The sequence below is a fragment of the Sus scrofa genome, chromosome 13 (assembly GCF_000003025.6).
Source record: "Sus scrofa isolate TJ Tabasco breed Duroc chromosome 13, Sscrofa11.1, whole genome shotgun sequence".
NCBI lineage: Eukaryota > Metazoa > Chordata > Mammalia > Artiodactyla > Suidae > Sus > Sus scrofa.
In genome coordinates, this window is record NC_010455.5 from 175,682,453 (window position 1) to 175,708,589 (window position 26,137).

Consider the following 26,137-nt stretch of genomic DNA (forward strand, 5'->3'; position numbering starts at 1 on the left):
TATGGGGAAACTTGATTTTTAGATTTTTTAAGGAACCTCCATACTGAATTCCATAGCGGCTGCATCAAATTTACACTCATATGAACAATGTGTGTGTTGGTGGGGGTGGGGGGATGTCCCTTTTCTCCACACCCTCTCCAGCATTTGTTTTTTGTAAATGTTTTAATTATGACTCTTCTAACCAGTGTGATTTGGTACCTCACTGTAGTTTTAATTTGTATTTCTCTGATAATTGGTGATGTTGAATAACTTTTCATGTGCCTATTGGCCCTCCGTATGTCTTCTTTGGAGAAATGTCTGTTTATATTTTTGTTATTGAGTTGTATGAGCTCTGTTTTTATATTTTGGAACTTTAGCCCTTGTCGGTCACATCATTCACAAATATTTTCTCTCAGTCCATAGGTTGTCCTTTTGTTATCTTTATGGTTTATAGGCTTATGGTGCAAAAGCTTATAAGTTTAATTTGGCCCCATTTGTTTATTTTTGCTTTTATTTATATTGCCTTGGGAAATGGACCTAATAAACATTGGTAAGATTTATGTCAGAGAACGTTTTGCCTATGTTTCCTTATAAGAATTTTGTGGTGTCACGTCTTATATGTAAGTCATTCTCAGTTTATTTTTTGTGTACGGTATAAAGGTGTGTTTTAACTTCATTTCTTTACATGGGGCTGTCCAGCTTTCCCAACACAACTTGCTGAAGAGACTGTCCTTTCTCCATTGTACATTCTTGCCTATTTTGTCAAGGATTAATTAATCATAGGTGCGTGTGTTTTTTTCTGGGCTCACTATTTTGTTCTACTGATCTATATTTCTGTTTTTGTGCTCATGCCATGCTGTTTTTTGAGGAAGGCCTGTACTGCAGGGAACTTCCTTCTAAGAATTGCTTCTATTGCATTCCATAGATTTTGCTTGGTTGTGTTTTCATTGTCTTTTGTCTCAAGGTATTTTTTAGTTTCCTCTTTGATTTTATCATTGACCAGTTGGTTCATTACTAGCATGTTGTTTCAACTCCATGTAATTTTTTTTTTCTTGTTTCTCTTTCTGTGGCTGATTTCTAGTTTCAAACTATTGTGGTCAGAAAAGAAGGTTGAAATAATTTATATCTTCTTAAATTTGTTAAGGCTTGTTTTGTATCTCAGGAAGTGATGAATCCTAGTGAATGTTCCATGTGCACTTTAAAATAATGTATTCTGGGCTTTTTTGAACATAATATCCTAAAAATACCATTCAAGTCTAAACTGTTCTATTGTATCATTTAGGATCTCTGTTGCTTTATTGATTTTATGTCTGGGAGATCTGTCCATTGATGTAAGTAGGGTGTTAAGTCTCCAACTGTTGTTGTATTCCTGTCAATTTCTCCCTTTATGTCTGTTAATATTTGTTTTATGTATTTAGGTGCTCCTGTATTGACTTCATATATGTTAACAAGTGCAATATCTTTTTATTGTATTGATCCTTTTATCATTTTATAGTGTCCTTCTTTATCTGTCTTTAGAGCCTTCATTTTAATGTCTATTTTTCTGATATGAATATTGCAACCTCGGATTTGTCATTTCTGTTTTTATGAAATATCTTCTTCCATCCCCTTATTTTCAGTCTATGTGTACCTTTGCCCTAAAGTGAGGTTCTAGTAGGCAATATATTGTAGGCTTTGGGTTTTTTTTTAATCCTGTCTACTGTTTTATCTATTTTAATTGGAGCATTTTGTCCATTGCCATTTAAGATAATTATTGATAGATATGTATATATTGCCATTTTAAACCTTGTATTCCAGTTGATTCTGTATTTTTTCTTTATTCCTTTTTCTTTCTTTCTTTCTTTCTTCCTTCCTATTGTGGTTTTATTGTTTTGTATTGTGCTTGTGTTCTCTTCCTTTTGATTTTTGTGAATCTATTGAAAATTTCTGACTTGTGGTTATTTTGTTTTGCAAGTATGTTAATCCATTACTGATTCTACTTGATTTATACTGGTATTCCCATAGGCTTAAACACATTCTGAATCAAATTTGACATTTTCTACTCTCCTCCCCCACTTTTAATAATTTTGATATCCTCTTTATATTTTCATGTTTATCCTTTTGAAGTGATTTACTTTCCAATTGTAATTTTCTCTTTCCTTTAGGTTCTTGCTTCTTTTCTATTTAAAGAATACCTTTTCATATTTTTAAGGATATGTTTAGTATTATTGTATTCTTTTAGTTTTGCTTGTTTGAGAAACTCTCTTCTTCTATTCTAAGTGACAAATCTTGCTTGGGAGAGTATCATAAGTTGCAGGCTTTTTCTCTTTCAGGATTTTGAATATATCTTGCCATTTCCTTCTGTCCTGCCATGTTTCTGTAGAGAAATCAGCTAATAGTAATATAGGGGTTCCCTTGTAATTAATTCTTTGTTTTTCTATTGTTGTCTCAACAATCCTCTCTTTAACTTTTGCCATTTTAATTGAAATATGCAGTGGTGTAGCTCTGTCTATTTGAGTTCATCTTGTTTGGAACCCTCTTTGTTTCCTGTACCTGGATATTTATTTCCTTCTTTAGGTTAGGAAAGTATTCAGCCATAATTTCTTCAAATACATTTTTAATCCCCTTTTCTTTTCTTTCTTGGATCCCTATTATGTGTAGATTGGGATTTATTGGGATTATATGGGATTTATGGGGATTTATATGGGATCTATTATCCCATAGCTCTCATATATTGCTTTCATTTTTTTAATCTATCTTTCTATCTGCTGTTCTGATTGAGTGATTTCCATTATTCTACCTTCCAAATCACTTATTCATCCTTCTGCATTATCTGGTTGGCTATTTATTGCCTTTAGCTCAGCTCTTGTCTCAGCAAATGAGTTTTCTAATATTAATTTGATCCTCTTTGTAGTTTCTAGTTCATTTTTTTACAGTAATCTGCATTTCTATTAATAGCCTTCCTTACTTCCTTTGGTATTTTTATTACTTCCTTTTTGAACTCAGGATCTGATAGAACAGAAACATCTCTTTCATTGTTTGTTCTTTCAGAATTTTCTTGACCTTTTAATTGGAGAGGTTCCTCCACTTCTTGATTTTAATTATATTTCTCTGACTCTATGAGTTTACAAGAAACAGTTATCTAGTGTTGTCTTGAAGGACTGTTTTTAGGTGGGAGTGTCCCTGTGTAGCCTCTTTGAGTCTAATGTTTTTGGTGCGAGGGCTGTTTTATTTGAATGATTTTATTTTTTCCATTATAGTTGGTTTACAGTGTTCTGTCAATTTTCTGCTGTACAGCAAAGTTACCCAGTCACAGATACATATGTACATTCTTTTTCTCACATTATCTACCATCATGGGAATGGATAAGCAATGAGATCCTGCTGTATAGCACTGGGAACTATATCTAGTCACTTGTGATGGAGTAAGGGCTGTTTTTAATGTAGATGCCTGCCACACCTTTCCTTAGAGTGTGCTGGCCTTTATCCCCTGTTAGAGTGTGTGATTGCTGTTGTGGTGACTAGAACCTGCAGTAGATGTGCAGTGGGACCTCCTATTTGCTCTCTGGTTGTCACAGTCCTGTTGAGAACAGGGTCTGCTCCCAAGTTGTCTGACTAAATGCCTCCAGATGTGTTTCTGAACTAGGGTGTGAGGAAGGCAGGACTGGAGCACTCCCCCAGAGAGAAGCCAGTGAGTATGCCTCTACAGGAGCTGTCCCCCATGAAGCTCACTCTGTGGTGTTGCCTACCACCCATTGTGCTGGCTCACAAAGTACACTGTTTTTGGCAGTGTCCCCAGCCCTGCCTCAATCTTGGGAATTCAGGAAGTCTACCTGGGTGACCCACAGGCACCATGCTCACAAAGCCACTAGTGCAGATCCACTGGTGCAGCCCCGCTGAGATCAGGCACCAGGACTGCTATATTCACACACCTAGACCCACTCTGAGAGCTACTGGGTCAGCCTAGACCCTGGCCCCACCTCTGTGGCTATGTGCCTGCTACATAGCCACTATCATAGAGGCCGTAGTCACTGTCAACAGACATGTTCCAGCCATAGGAGCATCAGTAATCCCACTTGAATATCCCACTGGCACTGAGCTTGCAAAGTCACCTGCCACATGTAAATCCAAGGATCAAACAGGTACTGAGAGACTTAGATTTCAGCCCTACTTCTGAAGTCACACAGTCCCTGGGGATCAGCTCAGATGTTAGTCCTGTCACCAGGTATGGGAAACCCACCAGAATTTTCAGAGATGGAGCCTCTGTGGTGATACACCTCCCAGAATTTGCAGAGGTGGAGCGGCTCCCACTGGGAGCACACCAAGAAAGAGGCTGGTGTCACAGCCCCCATTCCTCCCTCCATGCACCTCTTACTTAACAATGGGGCCTCAATTGCAGACCCCACTGCACATACCCCTGGTTGTGGCTTGGACCACACTCTAGCCCCCCAGGCTGTCTCCATGCAGTCAACCCAAGTTCCCTCTCCAGGTCTGTCCTCCAAAGCCTAAGCCTCAGCACCCAGCCCCTGCTCACCAGCAGATGCATCTGAGGCTGGGGACTGAAGCAAGATTGCCAGGACCCTCCGTGCAGGTGTCTCTCTTCTCTGCCCACTGCAAAACAGTTTCTACACTCTTCTCCAAACCTCTGAATTCCCCCTGTGTCCTGGCCAATCTGCCTGCCAGTGAAAGGGTCACCCAGAGTGAGGGAACCCACCCTCCTTCATATCTCCCTCCCAGGGCTCAGATACCATCCCAACTCCCTTCTCTTTTTTCTTTCACCACCCCCCGCCCCTGCTGGCCACCCAGCCATCCTTCCTACAATTTCAGTTTTATGAGTTCCTCAGCCAGCTTTCAGAAGGTGTTCCATGAGAACTGTCCCACACATAGATGTATTTTTGATGTATTGGTCAGAGGAGATGAGCTCCGTGTCCTTCTATCCCACCATATTGATCTGGTCAAGACTTTTTCACTTTAACTAAAATTCTCTCTCCAATGAGGACACCAAGGTATTATGGGAGTGGAGCTCAGCATCCACAAGTTAAGCAGTTGACACTCTTTAAGTTCCTGACATGTTCAAATGATAGCTTTTCTTTTATACAGACACAATTGTAGAATCTACTTTAAAAAAAAAAATGACTTGTCGCCCTTTGGAAGGTGGAGCTTGTGACTCTCAAGGGAGAGAGACCTGTGATACTCTGGTCAGGTGATTCCTGTGTGTAAGAGTTTCTGATTAAATGTAGGACAAAGAGATCATTTTGTTTGTCTAATTAAACATTAAGGATCTATCTGTCTACTGAGGCTATACCTTTCTGTTTATGATAGTGGCGGGTCTCTTCCTCGCACTGCCTTGCTCAGAACAAAAGATTCTCCCCTTGCTCTCAGACTAGACTTCCTGCTCCTCAAATCAGCTTCATGGGCTATGGGACACCAACCTGACTTTCACTGTGGTTTTCCTTCAAATTCAGTCTGATCAAGTCACAGAAGGCTCTCTTGATACAGACTTGCCAAGGCACATCCAGATCGCTTCTTTTTATTCCTGTGTTGAATGTCCTAACTCTCACCATCTTTTGTCCTTGACCAACATTTACATTTAGTCCTGCTTAAGTCAAAGCTTCTCCCACGCATTTCCTTGATACACAATCCATTTCCCAACCTCCTTTAGCATTAAATGTTTAGCTCTCTAGAACCCGATATACCTATGCTTTTATTTCTTTTTGTAGGTTTCTTGGTATCTGGTTACCCATGAGTTTATGGACATGATTATGTCTAATACCTGTTTGGTACCCAGCACAGTATCTCTATCCACTCATCTACCCATCTATTTATGTGTGTATGTGTCAGCTGCACTCCTATAGTTACTAAAAGAATTTCAGGTCTGATAGTAGCCTATTTCGTATACCTGCTTGCCCAATTAAAAATTGGTGCTAATGTTATTTGCATAAAACAGTTCTCTTTCTTTGGTTGTTAATTTATTCATGCAATCAAACAATTACTGCAACTATGTATAAATAGCTGTTCTAATTACTGGTGGAAAGAGTGAGATGTTACCATGGCTGAAGGTTTTGTATTGATCATAGCAGTAGGAACACAATAAAATCATTTTTGCAAAATTATTTTCAGCCCACATATATTTTTATATATCTAATATGTTAAATCCAATTCAGGTGACATAAAAGTAATTGTGTTTGAGCTTCAAGTTCTTGTCCATTTTTTTTCTTTTTATGTCTGCATCTGTGGCATATGGAAGTTCCCAGGCTAGGGGTCAGATCAGAGCTGCAGCTGAGGCCTACACCACAGCCATAGCAACATGGGATCTGAGCTGCCTCTGCGACCTAAACCTTAGCTTGTGGCAACACTGGATCATTAACCCACTGAGCAAGGCCAGGGATTGAACCCACATTGTCATGGACACTGTGTCAGCTTCTGAATCCACTGAGCCACAATGGGAACTCCTCATCTATCTTGAATGTGCTATAATGCTGTTGATTATTGTAGCCTGATACCAAAATCAATGGGCAGAATGCTTTTAAGAAATGAGGAATTATCTTCCATAAGTCATAAAAAGAAATTAACTGGTGTTTCCTTAAAAAGCAGATACAAGGGATGGATTCAGGGCTTCCTGGAGAAAGTGAAAAAATAAGAATACAGGGCACCACCACTCACAGTTTTTGTTCTACCATATTAATATTTTTCTTAGGTGAATATCATACCAATGAATTACTTATGTGAGGTATTTATTAAGAGTCTAAAATGTGTTATATGCTGTGCTACAGGCCCAATAGGCAGATATTCCTTAGAAGTAGGGCATTTTATCTAGGTCATAGAAACAGAGACTAGAATGGTGGTTACTGGGTGGGTAGCAGTGGGGCAAAAGAGGAGATCTTGGTCAAAGAGCACAAGTGCCCAGTTATAAGATGAATAAGTTCTAGGGATCAAATGTACAACACACTGATTTTGGTTAATAATACTATATTATATACATACCTGAAAGTTACTAAGAAAATTGCTAAGAAAATATATCCTGAAACTATACTCATAACCTAAATATGTGCAGCCACCTAACTGGAGTGAAAAATTAGGCGCTATCAGGAACTGTGTGAACTGGGGACTATATACCTGATTTAAACATATGCAGATGTTCAAAAACACTTTGCTAGTCAAATAGACAAAAGAAATTTGCAGTGTTGATTAGAATAGAGTTCAGCAAGTTGATGCTCCTCAAATTAATGTATTTTCACCTGACCTCATTCATATAAAGGAGATTAAATAGTGAGGTGGTTAATCGGAGCTATGACTGCAACCATGGCCTTTACCAACCAGCTGATGTAAGAATCAAAGTCATGGTTTTGGAAGTAGTTGTGATGAAAATAAATGAGAGCATTCTCATGACCCAGGTTGCAGTAGCTAACTATTGATGTGTAAAAATTACCCTCAAGGATCAGCAGCTTAAAACAACAGACATCTATTATCTCCCATAATTTCTGAGGATCAGGAATCTGGAACAGCTTAACTGGTGGTTCTGGCTCAAGGCCTCATGGAGTTGAGTCAAGCTGTTAGCCAGGGCTGTGGTGGATAGGGCCCATCAACTCCCTGGCATGCATATTGGCAGACCTCAGTTGCTGGCTGACTCTTGGACTAATACATTGGTTTATTGCTATGGGAGCCTCTCCATAAACTTCCAGAGTTTCCTTACAATGACAGCTGGCTTCCCAGAGTGAATGATCAAAAGGAAAAAGATTGAGCTGGAGAAGGAAATCCCAGTGTCTTTTACAACCTAGCCTCAGAGTTTCACCATTTTCAATAGCTATCCAGGCCCTACTTGGGAATGGGAATTCATGTCTTCTCCTTTTTGGAAATATTTATAACAACTCCAGAAGCTCTGCCATTTTCCAATATAGGTTTTGATATTGGAAAAATATTTTAAGCTCTCAAACTTTATGGGTTTTGTTTGGTTTTTTTGTTTGTTTGTTTGGTGGGTATTTTTTTTTTAACCTGAAAATGCAAGAATAATCAGTCTATTTTCCAGAAAGCTGGTTTAAAGATTAAGGGAGGTAATGTATATACAAGCAATTTGCAAAGTGCCATAGGAATAAAATGTATCTTCTAATAGCATCTGCACTTGCAGTCAGAATATTATCCTCTAGACAAGTGCATTCTCCTGTAAACATGGTATGAAGATATCACACATGTTACTATGGATTTATAGAAGTAACCACTGGTATGACACATGGTTTGGTAATACTGTCTATAACTGACTACTATGGAAGGGAATTTCTCAACCAAAAGAGCACCAAATCTTATCACTTCTATTTCTTTCAAATCTATTTGTCCATCTCCAATGCCAAAATCCCTAGGCCATGATCAACTTTTGCCTGGATTACTATAATAGCCTTTAAGTGGTCTTCCAGTTAGAATGCTTATCCTTCCAAATCCATTTACCACATTATAGCCATTATTCTTTATATAATTTAAATCTTCCTCATATGAGAAGTAAGGCTTATATATGACAAAATGACAAATATGCCAATTCTCACTGTATTTAAGGTCTTATTTTTTTAATGTCAGTTTTATTTTTCTCCTTTTCATTCAGCTTTATATATTCCATCCCTATCTAGTTTGAAGGGATAGTGCTATTTTGGAAAGTTATTTAACAAGGAAAAGAACTTTAGGAATACTACTCAGACAAAAAAAAGAACAAAATAATGCTATTTGCAGCAACATGGATGGAACTAGAGAGTCTCGTGTTAAGTGAAATAAGTCAGAATGAGACAAATACCATTTGATAGCACTTATATCTGGAATCTAATATATGGCAGAAATGAACCCATCTACAGAAAAGAAACAAACTCATGAACATGACTTGTGGTTGCCAAGGGGGAGGAGTGTGTTGGATTTGGGAGTTTGGGGGTAGTAGATGAAAACTCTTGCATTTGGAGGGGATCAGCAATGAAATCCCTCCATATAGCACAGGGAACTACATCTAGTCACTTGTGATGGAACTCGATAGAGGATAATGTGACAAAAAGAATGTGTGTGTGTGTGTGTGACTGTGTATAAAATATGTGTGTATATATATAGAATATATACAATATGCATTATATATGATTGTGTTACTTTGCTGTACAGCATAATTTTACAAAACATTGTAAATCAACTACAATACAAAAATAAAAATTAAAAAAAGAACTTTAAGTTCAAAAGACCACTGGTCACCCCTGATTCTCAGATCTGTGTCCATTCCAGAAACCTGACAGCAACCTTAGAACTCCTTTTCCCTCACAGTCTATGTACAATTCATCAGCTAATCTTATTGATTCTGCCACCAGAATATGTTTCTAATATATTCACTTATTTTTCTGTCACTGTTAGTATAAAATTTTCATGTAAATAATGTGATGGTCTCCTAGTTGGTCTTCCCACCTCCTTTTTTGACACCTACACCTTTTTCTTTCTATTGAAGAGAAGAAACGTAACCTTTTAATGCAAAGATCTATTCCTTCTTAAAACCTAAGAATAAAGTTATGAGTCCTTAATAAAGCTTTCAAGCCAAAAGGCTCAAACTAAATAGGTTTCTACCTATCTCTTCAGCTATTCTTTCATCCTAACATGCACCGAACTCTTTTATGCCTGAAAAAAATTTGCATAGCATTTCTGTATGGCTGAACTTATTTCCTGTATTTTCCACTTTTGCCTTGTATATGCTTAATAATCCTGTCTCTGCCTATGTATTACTTCCTCAAAGAACTTTAAGTCTCCTTGCTATAATCTTTTTATGAAACTTTCCCTTTCACCTTATTGAAGATGCAACATAAAAGTATGTTGGGATTTTGTTATATGGTATCAAATTCCACTCACTAGAACATCAGCTCCTTGAGAGCAACAACCATATAACCATATTAATTGATTCATTGCAACTCCTCAGTAATTAGCCTCCTGCCTGATGCATATTGGGTACTCAGAAAACCTGTGTTGAATGAGTGAATTGTAGGAGGCTTTTGACTGCTCCTATTAATTTCTTGAGTCAGGATTTATTTATTAGGTTATTTGACATGATGGCACTCATCAGTTTCACTTAGGAAGAATGAGATTGTTCACCTCCATCAAGTCAGACTAGAGTGTGTTTGGACAGCCAAGTGGAAGGAGAGCTTGGAACAAGAAGAAAAAGAAGATGCAGAAATGCACTTTACCTATTTAATGTTTTAAATCAAAGTAGTTAAAGATGTGGAATTTAGGATGTGACTGACAAATAACTGGCTTTGTACCAATTCATAATTTAGAGCAGACTAAACCCATCCACTCATAATCTTCAGTGTCTTTATATTTAAAGATTTGCAGATTTAAAAGCTGGTCTTAGAATATAACTAGAATTTTCTGTGTATCTATGCTATCTTATAATACTAATGGCCAAGGAAAGCAAATGAGAACATATAAATCAATGCACACTGCATATTTATAATTGCTCCCTCTTGATGATCTCCTAATTCTCATGACCTGAAAGTTAATAGAGCTTTCACTAATGTAGTGTGGATTATAGAGACTAAGATGCTGCTTTCATTTCATGGTTATAATTGACTTTAACTGAAAGAGAATAAATGTAAGCAGGATTTCCTATTTATTTCTAACACCTTGTAATGCTAATGATCAACGAAAGCAAATGACAGCATATAAATAAATACACATTTAGAGAATAAAAGAAGTTATCCTGGCTCTTTAAAGTCATATTTTAATTTAAAAACTTACTGGCTCAAATTAATATCCATAATGTAAGAGAAAATGGACTATCATTCAACAAACTTTTGGTGATTTTCTTTTATGTACAGAAATTATTACTGAATTTAGGACTATAAAGAGACTATAAGACAGTCAGGCCCACAACAAGCTATGTTCCTCCTGTTGAACACACAGGTGCATGGGCACGTTTACACACATACACACACATACACACACATACACACATAAACTCTAAAATAATTGCTGAGATCTCTGCTTCTAGGTGAATAAGTCATGAGAAAAATGGATAATTATGCCTGAGAAAGTCTGAGAAGATAAACTCTCTTAAAGCTATTACACATTAATAGGATTATATAAAGTAGAGATGGGTAAAAGTTATTTCAAGGAGAAAGATAATATGTAAGAAGACCTGACAGTCTGGAAAGTTCATGGTCTTTTGGAGAATGCGAATGTTCCTAGCATGACTTGATTTTATAGTTCATAGTAGGAATCGGAGGGGGAAAAAAAACCTTTCTTTAATAGCCCTAGAAATTCAGACATTTTCTTCTCTTATGATTCCACAGAAAATTGCATATGTATTTTCACTGCATTTTTCATATCACATGAAAAATTGTCTGTTTAATGTCTGTCTAATCTATGAGATTATTTTATGGATATTTTCTGTTGATAATATATCTGATATATTATTGGCATTTAAGGAATGCTTCTTGAATCAAAGAGTCTGAAAAATTTAAATTAGAACCAGATTCAGAACACTCTGCTTTATATGACTGGTTAAGAATTTTACAGTTGTGATATTTTTCTTTAATAATTAGGAGATTCCTCATTATAGTTTGAATTTCTAGCTTCTATTTAAAAATTAAAACATCTGGCAACCCAGAGTCTACAATTCACATAGCAATGCTGACCTGGAGTTGAGTGGCAGTAACCACCCATCACAAAGGCTTTCTCTGTGCAGAGCCACAATCCCCACCTCTCTCTCTTGTCTTCCACTGAGCCTCTTTCACCTGTTTATATTACCTGCTTGGCTGCTGTAGGACTTTTTTTTCCCCCTCCTCTACTGCAGTATAGGCGACTGACAGTAAACAGCACATTCTCAGGTATGTGTTTTAGAAATATGTTTTGGCAGCTGTGTGAGCTATTTAATTAGGTCAGGTTGTAGAATATCATTATGTGTTTAGCAGTATCTTAAAATAGCTTTATATGCTTGTTAAAATAAATGTATTATATTATTGTTATATAATGCTCTTAGAAGCAACACATTTTTATTTTTTTAAAAAATAAATTTTGTCATGAAGTGAAGGCAAGCTTCTCATGTTGGTACAGTGTCGTTCCAAAATAATCAAGACAATGTTGCAATTTGCCTACGGGAAATAGACTTGTTTGTAAAACAGAGAAGTCTAATTTGTGAAAAAAATCTGCTCCGCTCATGAGGTGATAAAAATCATTCTGCAGGAAATAGAAGAGATGGAATATACCAACATGTACTTTATAAAGCAAACAGCTGTTTGTGTTGCAGTGCAGAGGATCCTTGAATGTGCAATGTACATTACATTTCCCTCTTCCATGGCTTTGGGATATTTTTGGCAAATTGTCTTTTTACATTATTCTTTGAATATATAATTTACACAGTACAAGCTAAGTAGTAAAGATGATGGTTTACCACTTCCCTTTGCAGAGGTATTTTTATCATGTCTTGGCAGAGATATTTATACATCTAATCCCTTCTACAAGACATTAGATAGAGCTTCGAGAAAAACTCGAATTTTTTTTTCTTTCCTTAACAACCACCTCTGTTTGAAATGAGGTGTGTTTGCAGTGCCAAAATTAAATATTCAGATTCGTCAAGTACTATAATCTGTGGTACAGAATGGGTAGGAGGGAAAAAGCTGAAATCTCAGCGTTTTCCTGTTATCATGTTATGAAAAATGTTGACAAACATTTGGAACAAGTGAGAGTTGGCAGGAGCAGGTTAGGAACTGGTAGCTGCAGAAGAGACCAGAGAAAATTGTCAGCTCATCTTTCCTGACATTTTGCTTATGTGTAGAGGGAGCTTTTACATCCCTTCTAATTTTTTTTTTTTAATTCCCTACATAATTCAAATGGAAAGCCTGATGAGACCATACCTGCTTTTTTAAAATTTATGGGAAAAACAGCCTTTTTGCATTTCTGCTGAATAAAATGACAGGATTGGCTCCAGGGTTTTCTACTCCCAGCAAAAGCCTTCAGGTTTGTCTGTGACAGGACTCTCCATAGAGGTTATTTTTACCTGGCATGGCTGTGCTGTTACTGATGCTGCTGCTCTCGATGGCAGAAATAACTTCTCCTGTGGGTGTCTCAGGCAGAATGAAAGCTGGATCAAGGTGGAGAGGTGAAAAGAATCGTGAGTAAACAGGAATTTTTACTCTTGGTGCATTTCTTTCTTTCCTCTTTATATTTAGGAATGTATCGGGTCTGCCTAGCTTTGCAGTTCACAGGATTTCCAAGAGGTTGTTTTAAGACTTCGGAAGAATTTTACACATTAAATATGCATGCAGAATAAATGGACTCAACCTTCTCTAGGCTCCACACATCTGCAATATTGTTCTGGATTTCCTTGCAAGACTTTTGTTTGGCTTTTCTAGTTAACTCTTACAATTCCTGAGACTGTAAAGACTTTGAGTAGATAGAAGCCAAAGGCCATATATGTAAGTTAACCTCAGCTCTTCTGTATAAAGTTCAAATAAGTTGCTCGTATTTGTTGATATTCAAATGCTAGCTACGTAATACACTTTTTTACATATAAGCATTTTGTTCTGATGTTGGCAAGAAAGGAAATTTAGAAATAGCAAATGTCATAGGCACTCTGATTTGAATCACTTAAGAGTCTGTGCTTTGCAATTGGGAATTGCTGGTTGATAAATATATTACTCTTTAGAGTCACTAACTTCCTTATTCTCTCCCTATGGACATGCAAGACCATTTCACTATTAAATGTGTTTATATGTTTAAGGCATATGGTATTTAAACTACTATTTCAGTTTTAGAACTGAATCTGTTTCTGGTATCATTATAGAAGAAGGAAATGGATTTGGCATTTGTTTCCCTCAGAACTAATTGGCCAGATCCAGCTACTGGCTTTTCTCCCTTTTACCCTCCCAGATGGTAGAAGGGTCGTGTGTGTGTGTGTGTGTGTGTGTGTGTGTGTGTGTAGAAAGCTTAGAAGTAGCTATATTCCTATCTCCAAGATAGAAGAGGTAGATGCATTCCTCTTCTCTTTAACTCTCTTCAAAAAAAGGATGTAGAGATGAACCAAGGAATCTCTTTGGAAAAGGGGAATGTTTCAAAATATTGTTGAGTGCTCAGAAGAGGCAATGCCAATGAACCTATTTTACTGAAACTCCAATTTAGAAGATTCAAGTAGCCTTAGAGCTAATGGCTATAATTATGACTTTTGCTTTAATCATGCCTTTGGCTCATTTACCATTTTGTTTTACTGTCATGAAATGATCTGATGGATAGATCAATGGGAACTGTAAGCCTGATAAGCTGGGAAAGTTATAGGTTTAATTTAGCTTTCACCTGAATTTCTCAGTAATCAATTATTATGGCCTTTTATCTTCCTTCCTCTTTCTCCTTTCTTTTTCCATTAATCTCTTTTTTTTCCTTCTCATGATTCAGAAAAGGAAATAGATCTGATATTTACACCTTCCACAAATAATATGTAATTGGTTTTATTGACTATATCTTCTCTGAACTTGAAGATTGCCTTGATGTTCTCCTTCACTGTTCTAAGGTGGAACCATGTAAGCTAAATCTTGCATCCCGCTGGATAACACTAGGAGGAATTCATTCCTCTTCAAAGTCCAAGAGTCATCAATTTTATTCCACACTTTGGACTTAATTCTAATCATGCTAGCCCATTAATATAAGTTTTACTTATCTAGCTTTATAAGTTTATATTATCATCTCCATTATAAGAAACAGTATCTACAATAATCTCATCATTAGCAAGGATAGATATGACTGCTTCCATTTAAAAAAAAGAAACCTGATATGCCAAAAAGTTAAATGACTTGATCTAGAATATTCACCCAGTTAAGATACAGACCCAGCTCTGTAATCAGTGTGTAGACTTCTAATTCTATGTTCTTTCCCTAGCACAAAGCTCCCTCAGAGAACAGTCAGACTCTGAGAAACTCAAACCCCAGTTCCTGACTCAGCTTTGGGTCTGTTTTTAAAAGAGTAGCCTCAAAATGAATCAGTTTGAGAATACTCAAGGTGTTACTCTTTCATGTAGGCACTCCCAAAGTCTTCAGGCTGGTTGGATGTAAATAAATATCTTTAGAAAACATTAGCAAACTATGTTCCAAACTTTCCAAAAAATGCTTTTAAGGAAATAATGTTGGAAAAAATTGGGCCTGTGATTGGGTTGAGAAAAAAATGGATGGAATTTGATAAATACATTGTCCTGATGTAGAGGGACAGCTATGTTTTAAAATTATTTGATTTCTCAAGAGGTGACTGAACTGTAATTTCCTATATTACAATTACTATAGTGATCTTCAGTGCCCTAAACCACAATGGCAACACAGCATTTTAAACCTTTGTGCTTCAACCTTTTGCTTTTCAAATAAACCCCTGGGAAACACAAAATCGAGTGATCCAAACTTACCCTTGCATTGAAGAGTTTGTGTGAGAGGAGCTGAGGCAATTTATTGAGAATTTCTCAACTAAGAGAATTCCTGTTGGGTTACAGATCAATTGATTCCCAACAATGAATAAGTTGTGATAGAAGGCTTATAGTAAACTTTATGTATATCCTCTGAGAGAATTTGTGAATGTATTTGGAAAGATATTTAAATTCCTAGTGAATTGAGAGTTATATATTATACCTAAAAAGTAATGATAAAAATCAAGGTGATAAATCTCAATCAGAGTTTCTAGTTTTCAAAGAATGTCACATCACAGATTTTGGCATGGATCTGCATGTATAAGGAAATTTACATTCTTTCTTGCCTGTATCACTGATTTTTTCAGAAGGATATTGTGTATGTCTATTTTTAAAATTATTATTTTTTATAGTTATTTCCCCAATGCAATTTTTTTTCTACTGTACAGCATGGTGACCCATTTACACATACACGTACGCATTCTATTTTCATACATTATCATGCTCCATCATAAGTGACTAGACATAGTTCCCAGTGCTACACAGCAGGATCTCATTGCTAATCCATTCCAAAGGCAATAGTTTGTATCTGTTAACCCCAAGCTCCCCAACCACCCCAACCACCCCATTCCCTCGCCCTTGGAAACCACAAGTCTATTCTGCAAGTCATTTTTTGATCAATTTCTATTCATGCACTTCTAAAATCATAAAAAGATTTCAGAGATTGTTAAAAACAGTCTTTTACTTGAAAATCGATTGCATTTGTTCTTTGAGAGACTGTAGTGTCCCTAGGTGTTTCCTTTGCTTACATATCTTTAAGAAACTAAACTTTGATCATTTATTCTAATATTTATCCAACTCTTTACATCAGTTTGTAATTTTGCCTACTTCTCAAAATGGTGAACTCAAGAAAGAGACTCTATCATTTCCAGCATTTAGTAGAATTCCTAATATATTGTAAAAACTCAGTGATTATTTGCTTAAATAAATGAATGCTTCAGAATTACTCATTAAATTTGAAAGTATAAATTTGTATATTAACTAAGTGAATTCTTTGGAATATGTAAAATTATTGAATATGCCCCTATTCTTTTTATTTATGTACAATATCCATCAAAATAGTAATTATTGCAAAAAATATGTAACTGTAAAACATAGAAGAAAGTTTAGTAAATAGAGTAGATCCTGTGAAAGGTAACCATTTTCAAACATTAAAAGTAAGTTTTAAAAAATAGCAACAGCAGAAATGCTTAAAATGTAACAATGTAACATTTGGTGAAAAAGGCTATACAGATATATATACATTATGACTCAAAAAAAAGAACTCATAAAAGCCTTCTAGGGTGAAAAAGAACTTCAAGCCTTATAACTCTCAACCCTCTAGTCCTGTTTTTTATAGCATCTATCTTTAACTATATCTTGTATGTATTTTTATTTATTTATTTCTCCCCAATAACAAGGAGGAAAGAACTCTCTTGTTATTGTTTGTTTCCTGGCTTTAGCAAAGATCCTAGGAAAGGAGTTCCCGTCGTGGCGCAGTGGTTAACGAATCCGACTAGGAACTATGAGGTTGTGGATTCGATCCCTGGCCTTGCTCAGTGGGTTAACGATCCGGCGTTGCCGTGAGCTGTGGTCTAGGTTGCAGACGCGGCTCGGATCCCGCGTGGCTGTGGCTCTGGCGTAGGCTGGTGGCTACAGCTCCGATTCAACCCCTAGCCGGGGAACCTCCATATGCCGCGGGAGCGGCCCAAGAAATAGCAACAACAACAACAAAAGACAAAAAAAAAAAAAAAAAAAAAAAAAGAACCTAGGAAATACATTTATTCAATGACTATATATTGATGTAATGAGACGTGATGAGAAATTAAATTAAAACAGAAATGCTCCAAAGTAAGAGTTTTCATTAGGCATTGTGGATATATATAACTACTTAATTTTTATTTTTTTATTTTTTTATTTTTTTAAATTTTTTTATATTTTTTTTTTATTTTCCCACTGTACAGCAAGGGGGTCAGGTTATCCTTACATGTATACATTACGATTACATTTTTTCCCCCACCCTTTCTTCTGTTGCAACATGAGTATCTAGACAAAGTTCTCAATGCTATTCAGCAGGATCTCCTTGTAAATCTATTCTAAGTTGTGTCTGATATGAAGAGAAATTAAATTAAAACAGAAATGCTCCAAAGTAAGAGTTTTCATTAGGCATTGTGGATATATATAACTCTACTGAATTTACTTAATTTTTAAATACTTTTTGAGGGTTTTATCAGTTTTTTTTTGGAAGTAAAAATCTTAGGGTTTTTTTTTTTTTAAAGCCATATCATTCAAGGAAAAGACTGGATCATAGATATAGTATATATATATATATATAGACTCATGCTCTGGATTAATTCAGAAGATATTTTTTATAAAGAAAAAAAAGTCTCTGGTTTACCAAATCCATTTAAGATTGCCAAACCTTCTATCCTGTGGAAAAACAAATATCTCTCCATACATATACCACACTGTATTTCTTATTTGATATATTATTTTTGACCTCCCATTACAAAATTTTAAAGTGAACTCTACAGTTATTTTTAACCATTTGCTTCTTTGCTTTGGTCACTGCCCACAGGTGAAGTGTATCTTGTAGAAAATTTTTGAAATATTAGAATTATTGGGGGAAGAGTCTTTCAGAGATGCCCTGAAATAATTTAAATTAAATTTTAAAATACTTATCTACAATTGCTCTTTCTCCAATTTTATGTTTCATCTTTGCTACTTTATTGACAATATCATATACTACACAATTCCTCAAGAACCTAATACTACAAATCAGTTTTTAATTCTTCTTTCAAAGTACTTGTTTTGTAAAGTTATGAGACTATAGGCTTACAAGTTTAAAAAAAAGTTTCACTGTTTATTCTTTATCTCTTCATTTTATTAAATTTTGAGCAATACTTCTTATTAAGAAATAACCATGTTCAGAGTTCCCAATGTGGCTCAGTGGTAATGAACCTGACTAGTATCCATGAGTATGTGGGTTCTATCCTTGGCCTTGCTCAGTGGGTTAAGGATCTGGTGTTGCCTTGAGCTGTGGTGTAGGTCATAGATGTGACTTGGATCCCTCATTGCTATGGCTGTGTCTGTGGCTGGCAGATGCGGCTCCAGTTCGACCCCTAGCCTGGGAACTTATATATGCCCCATGTGAGGCTGCCCTAAAAAGCCAAAAAAAGAAAAAGAAAAGAAAAGAAATAACCATGTACAGTAAGTTAAAACAGTATATAACTTTAATCCACAATATAAAGTTATTAAGGAAACAGTTTTTATTGTGTCTTGTTCCTTTTTTTAAAATAGCCAATAAGATGCCCTTGCAGTGTTGATCAGATGATGATTTGATACCAAAAATCAGTAGATTTGTGGTGAGCTAAAGTATAAGTAGTGAGTTACCCCCAGGCAAAGATTAGTATCAAAGATACACTAAAACACCGTTTGAAGTTAACAGTACAATAACAGACATCTGGAAATATGAGAAGTTGATAGGATTTGCCTTTGAGCAGCCCAGGGGTGATTGGACCCTTATCAGAGAAAGAGCAGAATATGTTCCTTGACGCTAAAAAGTCAAAACTGGATGTCTTAACACGCAACTGATACTCTCCCCCTTGCAGAGGAAATTTTCCTTCCTCTGACCATCTCAGTTACTATTTGTAGTCGGAGGGTAGAGATCTCATGTATTACATTAGTGAAGTTCATTTAACCCAAGAGGATCATCTTTATATCATGATACTTTAGAGTATAATTCAAGATACATTTGAACATTGATTAATGAATTTGAATTCAACATTTGAATATTGATACATAGTATTTTAAAAGACCAATAATTTTATTGCATATACAATATGTCATAATGAAGTTCTGGATAGTTCACAGTTCTTTTTATGGAGAACAATACAGTGTTGCATGTGTACTATCATTTGTGGTGCAATATTTTTGAAAGAACTAATGTATTCTCTATCACTTATTCATTATAAATTATGGCTGAAATAAATGAACATAATTTTAGTGGGAAATTTTAGGCACCTTACACTCAAGTCAAAGAGATTTAAGCTTTAATTTTTTTAACTCTAGAAAGGCATAGACAGATTTTTTAATTTTTATAGCAAGAGAAGAACTAAAATAAAATGAAATTGACTACACGTCTATTTTTTTCTGAGAAATTCATTTGAACATTGATTATTGAATTTGAATTCAACATTTGAATATTGATACATAATATTTTAAAAGACCAATAATTTTATTGCATTCTAGCTTTATTAATTAGTTATTGTAAGGCCATTCTTTTAGACAATTAAATAATTATTCAGCAACACATGGTCATTTATCCTCTATCTCTTCCATTTGGTCAATATTTTATTGTTCAGAAAACCAAGTTTAACTGATGTCAGAATATGAGCTGCCTTTATTGGCTAACACTAAATCATTTTATCTACTCCCAAGGAACTCTAGGAGAAAGTCATAAAAGCAAATTTGTTTCATTCCATTTCTCCAGATTGCTATGCCTGTTATCTGAGGATAATTATAAACGCCATGGAACAGATAAGGACTACAATTAGTTAAGTTTGCAAAACTGAACCATCAATTTGCAGCCTGCCTGTTTTGTGTTTTGTATTGCACTAAGCCTGTAACATACAGTTACGGTGAATACAGTTATCCTAATATATAACCCCTATGTAGGTGAGAAGAGTTATAGAAGATGATTTTGCCCTTATATGTGGCACAAAGGTCAATAACTTAAAGCTGTAGCAGATGAAGAGAAAGTAAATTCCTTGATCATATACATTCCAATGTAATTTTGTTGCCTCAAGCTCCCTTAGCCTCAAATCTGGGGACCAGGAGAAAAAGTTCAGCTGTTCCATAGATGCTTAAGAAAACAGCTGAACTCAGCTGTCACACACATGAATAGAAAAGCCATTTCCCAGGTAATCCTTTCTCAAACCATTCCATATTGAAAGGTTATAATTCTACAGAAGCAGACTTTCAAAATAATTTTATGTCTTTTTTGTTTTTTGTCAGAATAATTTTAAGAAACAACTTTGATTTCATTCTGATAAAGATGATAGAACTTAAGTATGTACAGACATTTTAAAAAGGTATGTAATTCACGAGGATGAACAGGATCAGTCTGCAACCTCAGTTTTTGGTAAATCCAGCTTTCATTCCAGCTTTTGCCACAGAGAAATGGCAAAATTTCTCTAAATTATCCCAGCATGATGATATTAACTATCTCTTCTATAATGATATCAAATATAATGTTTTGGTTCTAACAAAAATGTTCATAAATTTGAATGACACTGAAAGAAATGGAGTCTATAAGATTTCATTTTTCTTATTTTATGGTACAGATGTGAGCCAACAAATTTGGCTATATAGCTTATTTCTGTCAGTTGACTATTATTTTCTGACTGACTTTGATTTTAAAACTAGGCATTTAAGCTCATAAAAATTTAGCCCAAAGGTATAGTAAAACCACACCTAAGAATATAATGTCTTTGGAAGCCTGCTGTTTTTAAAAAAGAGACAAGTTCAAAATTTTACTGTTCACTAGCCCTCCTTAGAAACTACCTATTATTTGCCATTTGAAATTGTTCTCAGGTTACAGAAGTGTTAAAAGAATTTTATGTGCTAGAGCTCAGTTAGTTTTGGGCAGTGTAATGAAGTAGAACAGTGTGCTCAAAGAAATGTGGTGATGAATCTATCACTGCTCTAACTTGTCCAAAATCCCTGCCAAAGTAGCCACATTCTCTTTGATGAGTCTGTTTAACACTCTCCCTATTAAGATTTTCACACTATAAGTAAGTTTGGTGTAGTTTAAATAATGTAAGAAAATGCTGAACAGGCTTAAAAGTAGTGTAGTTTTGATTCATCTCTCATTGTTACCATGAAGAAATGAACGTACAAAATTATTAGCATTAAAATATATAGAATCAGAGACAGAGAAACAGAGACAGAGAAAAGAAATGGGGGGTTCTTTGCTATGTAAGGCTGTGGAGTTGAAAAGTGGATTGAGAGAGATTGAGTGATAATTTGAAGACATTTGGGCAGCCTATTAACCTGAAGCATTTAATGGTTAAATACTGCAATCGCATCATAACCTGAACATAGTTTATGATCAAGAAGTCCATGAGCTCTGCCAGAAATTTCATCAGTTACTGCTAAGGAAATTTCTTCTCTGATAAATTAAGCCATCATGAAAATCATCACCAAAATAACTTCCCCATGAAAAGTAATGCATACTTTAGAGTAAAATGATGGCCCCTCCAACCCCAAATTTAATTTGGAGGAAAACAGTTAAGAAGTCTCCAGTATGTTTCAAAGTCATTATATCCTATGAAGAGCAGGAGATAGACATCCCAAAGTCCAAACACAATCTTACAACCTGTTTGTATGCCGTGAGAACATGATCTCTTTGGGTCTCTGGGGTTTGTTGTTGTTGTTGTTGTTGTTGTTGTTGTTAAATGGAGATAACAATATTTTCTTCCCCAAATTGTTTGAACACAGATGTTCAAACACTGGTGATTCTGATTGTAGCAGTTGTAATATTTATTATTATTTGTGTTATATTATTAAGAGTAAATTTTTCTTCCTCTGATGTATATTTCTCTGTTTGTTGCACATCCTTCTCTGCAATATTGCCAACATGAAAACTCTTTCCTGAGAGAATATTACTTGGTTGATATAGAGCCCAGATCACCATATGCAATGGAGAAATGTAACGTAATGATGGCAGTTAATGAACACCAATATGTGTCTATTATGGTCTGTAATATCGAGATACGTTGACAACTTTTAAGGAGAAAAAAAAAACTGGGCAGTAAATTTTTAATGGAATAAGAATCTCTCCAGGTTGAAAAAAATAAGATTCAAGTCAAACAACAAATTTAATCTTATTTATGTTTATTTCTTCTGATTCTATTACAAATTTATAAGGTATTGTGATAATGCTAAGAAAGTTATCTTGCATTTTGAGATGTATATACACTCAAAAATTGAAGATGCGATGAACAAATAGGTCATATATCATATCAAATAATTGTAAAAATAAAAATGTCAAATGTGTTTGACAAATATAAATTAAAAATCATGTAAATAATGTGTTCTATACATGTGTGCACATGCATATGTATTTTTATATAAAAACATATGATATAATATACATATAAAATGCCCAAATATAACTATGATTATATCTCTCTGAAAAGTTACTTGAAAGAGCACTTTTAAAGGTTCCTATAAATGATGCCAGGATTAAATCTTCAAGAAAATTAGAGAAATTTGAATACTCTGTCTTTGCCAAGAGTTCACTTTATTTTTACTATGATATAATATATTTTCATTTTATGTGCTAGAAGTTACTGAAGATCATTTGATTTTATATGCAGAGTGCCCATATTTATCATTCCTGTCCTTTTTCTGACATTATTTATTAAGTAAACTTAACTTCACTTATCATTGATTCACATGGGCTACACTTGAGTTTACAAGTGTACACTGGATGTGTATAAGTATTCAAAGTTAAATTCTTTCAGGAACTGAATATGACACTTCAAACTTAAGTGATCCTGTCTCTTCCTCTTCATTGTCTAAAACCATGTATGCAATATCAGCCATTTACCAAAGGATTTATTTTCCCTCCTCTATGGAAAGCAGACCCAATTCACATTTCTAATCTCTTCTCTTAGAAGATGTTGAGTGCTTCAGTCAAAATGTAGAAGCCTAAATATCAATTCTCATATGTTTTAGCCTTTATATTTTAGCTAACTATAGCATCTTCATGTCAAAGCCTAATTTAGCAACACATTTTAGAGACTGATCCATAATAAATAAATAATGAATGAGTGAATGACTAGGCAAACCATCTACAATCAGACAGTAAGTTTGGGGAAACTAGGGCTAAATTGTTTTTAATCAACAATTCTTAGAAACTAGCCACAGAATTAAAAATAATAATAATTTCCAAATGATTAACATTTGACTAGAAACCTGTTTTGGATTTTCCTTGTTATCTCAGATTTAAATATGGGTGTATCTGTATTTTCTCTGCTTTAAATCTGCGTTCTGTTGGAGAGTTATTAAATATTCAGGAAATGGTCATTTTCGATGGCATTATTTGTTTTCCTTTTGTTAAATTTCTGAAAGTAAACTATTTATTATAAGATGATGAGCTCACAAAGCAGGGAAAACTAAGAGGATATCTTAGAATTATGTTTACACACTCATTGACTTAATAAAACACATTAACACATTTAAACACCAATTAGCCAAAATTCTAACACTGATTTTTTAAAGTGCCTTTGTGTCTTCATCTAATGTAATACACTTACTTAAAGAAACATTTTTTTAGAATATATACTATTTAGAATGCACAGTTTTCTCAGTATAAAACCTACACCATATAAAATGACATAATCAAATTCTAATATAAATGTTTTAAAATCAAGTACTCATCTTTAAACACTTATTAATACTTATATGGAAAAAAAAACAAGTGAATCTTATTTCTATTATGAAATGAGTTATAAAGTGAAACCCTCAAAGTAAAGTGCAAATGTTTAATATGTTGAGAAGAGGGGAAGTAAAAAAAAATCTTTTTACACAGAAAAGAGCTGAGGAGTTCCCTCATGGCTCAGCGTTTAACGAAACTGACTAGGATCTATGAGGAGGTGGGTTTGATGCCTGGCCTCGCTCATTGGGTTAGGGATCCAGCATTACCATGAGCTGTGGTGTGGGTCGCACACATGGCTCGGATCCCACATTGCTGTGGTTGTGGTGTAGGCTGGCAGCTATACCTCCAATTTGACCCACAGCCTGAGAACTTCCATATGCTGCAGGTGCAGCCCTAAAAAAGGCAAAAAGAAAAAAAAGACCTGAAATGCTGAAATGTGAGGGTAGTTTTGGGGATTCATATACAAAATTTTGTCGTATTTCTCCTCAAAATAGTGCAATTAGAAATGTGTTCCCTGATGTTATCATTTGTTAAATATGCAGTCCTCTGTGTGTGTGTGTCTGTATGTGTGTTTGTGTGTCTGTTTTGTGGGGGCTGTTATAAATGTATTTTTTTATAGAGTGACTCAGGGAACTGATAGAAGAACTTGGAAAAATAGTTTAACACTTTGGCTTTTATATCTAGGAAATAATGCAAACATTGAATTTATTTTAACGGATTGCAGTATTTTTCCAATGTAACAGTTTGGCTAAGAACTCACATTTACTGTATTTTGAAATAAATTTACATTTGGTGACATAATTTGGAGAACTGATTGACACACAGCAAGCTTTTCTGAATAAGTAATTAAATATAAAACCATGGGTAAATGTACACCTAATAAACCTAAGTATTATGAGTTCTGCTTGGCTACACAAGGATCTTGTGTGAGTGAATCAGCAATTCAGGTCTTTAATGTCATGTTTGGATTATGTTTGGAAAACGTCTGTAAAAGGTCTGTCACAAAGTTAAGGGTAAAAGACAATGTCAGTGTGTTTCATAGTCACGTTCATGTAGCGTTATGTAAAGAGAAAATGAAAGTGTCTGCAGGTGGAAAAATATGAAACACCTTTCATTTATGCTCAATGCAAGGAGCCACACTCTTCTGTCCACCTGAAAGCATCAGATTTTTTTTTCGTATTAAAAACAATCTTGATATTTTTAGGGCACGTTTTATGGAGTGCTAGAAATGTGGTCATTTTCAGTTTATAAGTTAATTTGAAGTATTCTGGCCATCCTCGTATGTAAACATGTACATGCCAGAACGTGCATAATCACCTTTGATTCCAAAATATGTTTAATCAGTCAATATTCACTCATTGAACAAATTCACAGACCTGAAAGTCGTCGGTGAGTGAGCTCTGCTCCTCTCAGAGGGAAGAGTGCTCCAAAAGGAGGCAGGGTAAATGAAAGGCTTTGGCTTATGAAGAGGGTGCTTGCCTTGTTCCAGGCAGCAGGTCCAGAGGTCAGAGTGTCCAGAGGATGAAGGAGATTGAAGAGGGGGAAGAACAGATCCCACAAGCAGTTATAGACCAGTGTAAGGATTTGGGATTTAATCTAAACAGAATGGGAAGCCACTGGAGGGGGTTTGAGCTAAAGAGAAAAATGATCTAACACTTTTATAGGACCACTCTGATTATATACATGTACAAACCGACAGCATCTCATATTTCTCTATTTACTGCTGTCTCAGAGCAGTTGCAGGTGCCCCAAGCCACAGACATAGGAACGTGTTACTGATCAGAGGACCCTGGTGGGCAGGCCTGATACAGCTCTGGCATTAGGACCTGTTCTTTCTCAGCGTGACCAGAGGTTCTCCGTGAGGGTGGTCTGGTCCTCTTAGCACAGATATTTTCCATGGAGGTTTTTACCCCCGGAGAAAATTTGATCACACGGGGTGAAAAAATTGTACTTTTATATGTGTAAAGCACAGTATATCTGTGCTCTTATAATTTCATTGAGGAATACCATTAGGATAAAAATGTCTAAAAGTCTCCTTGGGGCTGGCAATAACAAATCAAAACATGAGACTCGGTATTCTTTGGCAGACTTTGGAGTGCTGCAGAGGCATTTGGTTGTTCATTATTGAAGTGGCATTGCTACCAGCATTTAGTGGGTAGAAACCTGAGATGCCAAATGTCCTGCAATCCTTAGGCTGTTTCTCTCCAATGAAAAACCTTCAAATATCCCATTGAAAACGCATGTCGCCAAAAAACCTGTCTCTAATTAACTGAGCTCAGAAGGTAGTTCTGTTTCCATAGTAATTCTTAATAT

The 26,137-nt window shown here is 35.5% G+C and overlaps 1 protein-coding gene across 12 annotated transcripts in view; it reads left to right on the plus strand.

Moving 5' to 3' along the window:
• ROBO1 (roundabout guidance receptor 1) overlaps window positions 1-26,137 on the plus strand; it is a 1,131,260-nt gene that overhangs the window by 334,230 nt on the left and 770,893 nt on the right. For 6 of the 12 annotated variants that reach the window (XM_021071368.1, XM_021071376.1, XM_021071372.1 and 3 more), the window contains exon 1: window positions 11,832-13,071. The exons of 5 other annotated variants lie outside the window; for them this stretch is intronic. In XM_021071368.1, coding sequence (XP_020927027.1) covers window positions 12,963-13,071 — 109 coding nt within the window. In that variant the 5' untranslated portion in view covers window positions 11,832-12,962. Of the gene's footprint in view, window positions 1-11,830; window positions 13,072-26,137 lie in introns of those variants that run through there. One more of the 12 variants, XM_021071377.1, reaches the window with a different exon arrangement.